At 40.7% G+C, this 5,128-nt stretch overlaps 1 protein-coding gene across 1 annotated transcript in view; it reads left to right on the plus strand.

Moving 5' to 3' along the window:
- Positions 1 to 5,128, plus strand: part of FANCD2 (Fanconi anemia, complementation group D2) — a 113,022-nt gene that overhangs the window by 100,348 nt on the left and 7,546 nt on the right. Inside the window, exons 33-35 of the mRNA XM_006887699.1 lie at positions 1,270 to 1,341; positions 2,199 to 2,237; positions 3,036 to 3,110. Coding sequence (XP_006887761.1) covers positions 1,270 to 1,341; positions 2,199 to 2,237; positions 3,036 to 3,110 — 186 coding nt within the window. The remainder of the gene's footprint in view (positions 1 to 1,269; positions 1,342 to 2,198; positions 2,238 to 3,035; positions 3,111 to 5,128) is intronic.

The following is a 5,128-nucleotide window of genomic DNA, read 5'->3' on the forward strand; positions in this document are numbered from 1 at the left end:
CCTTGGAGGCAAGGATTCTGGGGCTTTGTCTGACATACTTTGGACATGTTGTAAGGAGAGACAGGTCTTTAGAGAGGGACATCATGCTGGATAGAGTGGAGGGACAGCGCAGGAGGGGAAGACCCTCTATGAGATGGATTGATTCAGTGACTGGGGTACTCGGGATGGGTTTGTCGGAGGCAATGAGATTGGCACAGTTTAGAGCACGGTTTAGGGCTGTTGTACATCGGGTCGCTATAAGTCGCAAACGACTCGATGGCACATAACAACAACAACACTGTATGAAAAGGAATGTGGCATCAAGATTGAAGGAAGACTTCATCAACAACTTTCGTTAGGCAAATGATACAACCTTGCTTGCTGAAAGCAAAGAGAATTTGAAACACTTGCTACAGATAATCAGAAACTATAAACTTCAAGATGAATTACATCATAACATAAAAAAAAAAAAAGAATCCTCACCATTGATCCAGTAGACAACATTATTATAGATGGAGAAAAGATTGAAGTTATTAACGGTTCCGCAATCAGCACCCTTGGTAACAACAGTCAGGAAATCAAGATATACTGCATTGGAAAAATCAGCTGTCAAAGACCTCCCCAAAATTCCAAAGAGCAAGTATGTCAGCTTAAAGACTAAAGTGCACCTAATTCAGCCCATGGTCTTTTTAATTACTTCTTATGCATCCAAAAGTTGGACAGTGACTAAGGATGACAAGAGAAGAATCAATGTCTTTTCATTGTGGTGTTGGAGAAGAGTACTGAATATGCCATTGATTTCCAAGAGAACAAACAAATCTATTTTGGAGAAAGTCCAACTAGGGTGCTCCTTAAAGGCAAAGATGGTGAAATGGCATCTCATATACCTTGGGCAAATTGTCAGAAGGGAACAGTCTTTGGGAAGATGACATTGTGCTGAGAAAGATGGAAAGAGAAGAAAGGAAGTCAGAGGAAAATCCCCAACAAGATGGATTGACAGGGTGGCTATAACAATGGATGCAAGCATATCAGAGATCATGATGATGGCACAGAATAGGGAAAAGTTCAGATCTGTTGTTCACATGGTCACTATATCTCTTTTTAGAAGGTCTCTCTTTATGATAAACCCTGACAGTCTTGTAATCCTTAAAACAATGCTGTAGTTCTGATTACCACATCTCTTTAGAGATTACTTTAAGATCTGTAAATTAACTTAGATCTGTAGATAGCCACATAATTCAAGAACTTTGTATGTGATTCAAAAGTACCTGTGTACTTGGCTGTCCCTAGGTGCATGAGGAAAAGCTCCTCTACTGGAACATGGCCGTTCGGGACTTCGGTATCCTCCTCAACTTGATAAAGGTGAGTTTAGAGGGCCCTTAACTCATCTCACTAGCTCACTACAGAAACCAATCCTCTCCCCACTTTCCCTTACAGACTTGTTCTTCCTGCTTCCTCTTGTTTAGTGCCTCCTTGTCTCCTTTTTGTTGTTATTGTTGTCTATCACCAAGTCAGAACCAACTCATAGCTGACCTTACAGCAGATTTTCAAAGGCATTGCCTACCTTTCTCCTTCAAAAGAGCTGGTGGATTTTATCTACTTGCCTTTGGGCTCACAGGGCAACACCTACCCCCTAAGCTATCAGAGTTCTCTCTGTTCCTGTCTCTAAGATAATGCCTTTTTTCTTCTGTTCCAGTGGACCTCACATTCTTCCATCTTGCTTTGGGTGCTCTGTGGTCTGAGCAGCTCTCACTGTCTCCTACTTCCAGCCCTATGTGCTTTCTTTATTCCCAAGTAACACCCTCTACTCACCCTCTCCCATAATTTCCTTAGGCTGTTCCTTCAAGCTAGAATGTTGTTTCCCCTCCTTTTCACTTCACTTATCCACTCATTCAAACTTCAGATCATCTTAGACCTTCTTTTCAATATCTCCAGTTTATTACTTCTCTTTGCCCTCTACTTCTACTTCCTTTTCTTCAACTTTAACATTCTTACTAACTTTAGCTAGTAATAGCAGAGATGACCATTTTAGAATTCTCAACATTTCTACCCTACAATTTACAGTCTCCGAAAATCTGCTGAAAGATCAGTTATTGTTGGTTCTGACTTGACGTCACATAACAGCAACTGCAACACCCAGCCCTGTGCTCTGTGCTGCGTAAAACAGTCCGGGGTCAAAGAGCAGTGTCAGTTTTGGTTTCTTGTCTTCTTTCTTCCAGGTGTTTGACAGTCGTCCTGTTCTGCATGTATGTTTAAAGGTGAGATACTTCTACACATTCTTTAATCTTCATTCTTCCCGTGGATTGCTCATGGAGAAGGAACCAGAAAGGAAAAAATTATCCTCCATCCCTAATCCAAATTTGGGGGGAGGGGGTGTTTGTGTGTATTTTATGTACATTTTCCAGTTCATGCTTTCCTTCCTACATCTATTTGTGGGTGGTTGTTTCTTCCAAGTTGACTTTCTGATTTAGCATTTTTCAGCTGTACCATTTCCTCTTTAAAGCACAGGAGATGGCTTCCTGACTGGCGGAGCTAATAGTCTGATAGACTTCTCTCCCATGGGAATAGCCTGGTTTAAGCCTGGAAGGAACCCAGCAGGGTTAGAACTAGAGAATTAATTCTTGATGTTTCTTTCTTTATGGGGCCCCATTATTATCATCTCCTTACCTCTCTCTCCTTACTTCATCCAAGTTCTGGTTTGAGAATCCAGATGAATAGGGTTGATTTATCTGATTGGTAAATTGCAGAATTGGCCATGTGCTTTATTGAGGTTCTCCACATCCTTTGAGCGCGCTCTCTCAGGATGAGTGGGCATCACCCTGCCCATTGGCTATATGTTTGGAATTCTGCAAATTTTGCATTAAGTAACATTCTCCAAATTAATCTTTTGCCTCTCCCCTCTTGGTTTTTTTTGTTTTTGGTGTTTCTTCCCTTCTTTCCTTTAAGAAAATAAAAGAATAAAACCCCAAGCAGGGTGATGCTGTGCTGCAGGGACCTTGTGAGTGAAACAAATTAGCTAGAATCACCAAGTTCATCCCCATGTCTCTTCTTTTCAGTATGGACATACCTTTGTGGAAGCTTTCCTGAAGCAGTGTATGCCACTCCTAGACTTCAGTTTCCGAAAACACCGGGTAAGATCCGATGGCTGGGAAGAAAATGCATGTTCTGTACTGTCTTTGCATATCTTCTCTGTATAGATATGGGCTATGCCATGGTGAATCCTAGGCTAGGGATGGAGAAGTCCCCTTATCCCTGGTTCTGAGACCATTTTTGTTAGCTATAACCAGAGACATCCATTCAGATGGTTTAAGTCCGTCCACTGTTCCCAGGTAGGCTGAATTAAGACCGACTCTGGCTTATACCTGCCTTCCTACACCTTGTCTAGATCTGAATGATTCCTTTTTCCTGTTGATTTCATGATGCAGAAGCACTTCATGGTCTCATGGGTTAATATGTCATTTGCTTTTTCCTTTGGGGTTTTTGCTTTTGTTAATTATTAATTTTCATGAAAATTTACAGAGACTTTGGTTTTCCATTCATTCATTGTTGCACTTTTCTCCCTACCCATCCCTCCCACCCAGTTCACTCTTCTCTTTGAAAAGTGAAAGAAAAATTCTTTCATTATTATACAATCCCTCCCCCAAGTCCACTCCACTATGCAGCCTTCATTCTGGACTCCTGTCATGACAGTAATACCTAATCATACATCCCTTTTAAACCGTTTTCTCCCTCATCTGTTTCAATGCAGAATACATAATTTATCCCATCTTTCTTAGTCTTCCCCCAGCCTCGATGTCAGTCCTGTTTTACAACAGTGGCAATATGCAGTATTTGTCCTTTTGTGTTGAGAGATTTCACTCAGCATAATGTCCTCCAGGATCACCCATTTTGTGTAATATTTCATTAGTTCCTTGTTTTCAATGCAGCATAGTATTCCATTGTGTGAATATACCACAGCTTCTCTATCCATTCATTTGTTGATGGGCACTTAGGTTGTTTCCAACTCTTTGCTATTATGAACAAAGCCGCAAGAAACATGGGTGTGCATAGATCTGCCTGGGTGGCAGTTATGGTTTCTTTAGGGTGTACTCCCAGTAGTGGAATTGCTGGGTCAAATGGTATTTCTGTTTGCAACTTTTTAAGAAAGCACCATACAGCCTTCCATAGTGGTTGCCCCATTTTACACTTCCACCAGCAGTGAATAAGGGTTCCAGTTTCTCTACAACCTCACCAGCATTTGTTGTTTGCTGTTCTGTTAAATTTTGCTATTCTTACTGGGGTGAGATGATATCTCATAGTTGTTTTGATTTGCATCTCTCTCAGAGCTAGGGATTTGGAACATTTCTTTATGTGTTTGTTTGCCATCTGAGTGTCTTTGGTGAAGTGTCTATTTGCATCCTGTGCCCACTTTTGTTTCCTTTTTCTTTTTCTTCCCCCGTGCCCATTTTTCAGTTGGATTGTTTACCTTTATCTTGTTGTGGTGCTCCTTTAGAGTTTTTAAGCAGCTCTGGTGGCCTTTTCTGTAGGGCTCTGTGCTGTTAACTTAAGGGCCGCACCTGTCTGGTAGTTCAAACCCACCAGCAGCTCTGAGGGAAATGAGGGATAATCTTCCCGTGCAATTTATAGCCTCAAAAACCCAGCAGAGGGTTATCTCTGAGTCACTGAGTTAGATGGTTGGGCTTTTTGGATCTGCTTTCAGGAAAACTTATTTGTATCATAAAACTCTCAGTTAAGAGTTTTCTAGCAAAAAAAAAAAGAGTTTTCTAGCCAAGTGAGACCTACGACTAGAATAGTGAAGTGAAAATAGAAGTAGAGATGATGATTTCTCACTTACACTTAACAAGTTGAACTTTGCCAAACATTCTCATAATATGTTTGATTTGTCCATCTTACCTCTGAGAGAGAAGTGTTACTCTATCCTAATGTTGTAGGTAGGTAATCTGAGATGTCACCTACTAAAATTTACATTTTCTTTTCCCCCATTATACAAAAGATGAAGTAAAAAGATGGTTATCAGAACTTTAAGAATTTATCCTTGTGAGAACCATTGGTTATAAGGGAATCTTGTGTCTTAAGATTAAATGACCCATCAACAAATGAGTGGATAGAGAAGCTGTGGTATATTCACACAATGGAATACTATGCTGCA

This window comes from Elephantulus edwardii, unplaced genomic scaffold (assembly GCF_000299155.1).
Source record: "Elephantulus edwardii isolate Elephantulus edwardi_28Jun2011 unplaced genomic scaffold, EleEdw1.0 scaffold00060, whole genome shotgun sequence".
NCBI lineage: Eukaryota > Metazoa > Chordata > Mammalia > Macroscelidea > Macroscelididae > Elephantulus > Elephantulus edwardii.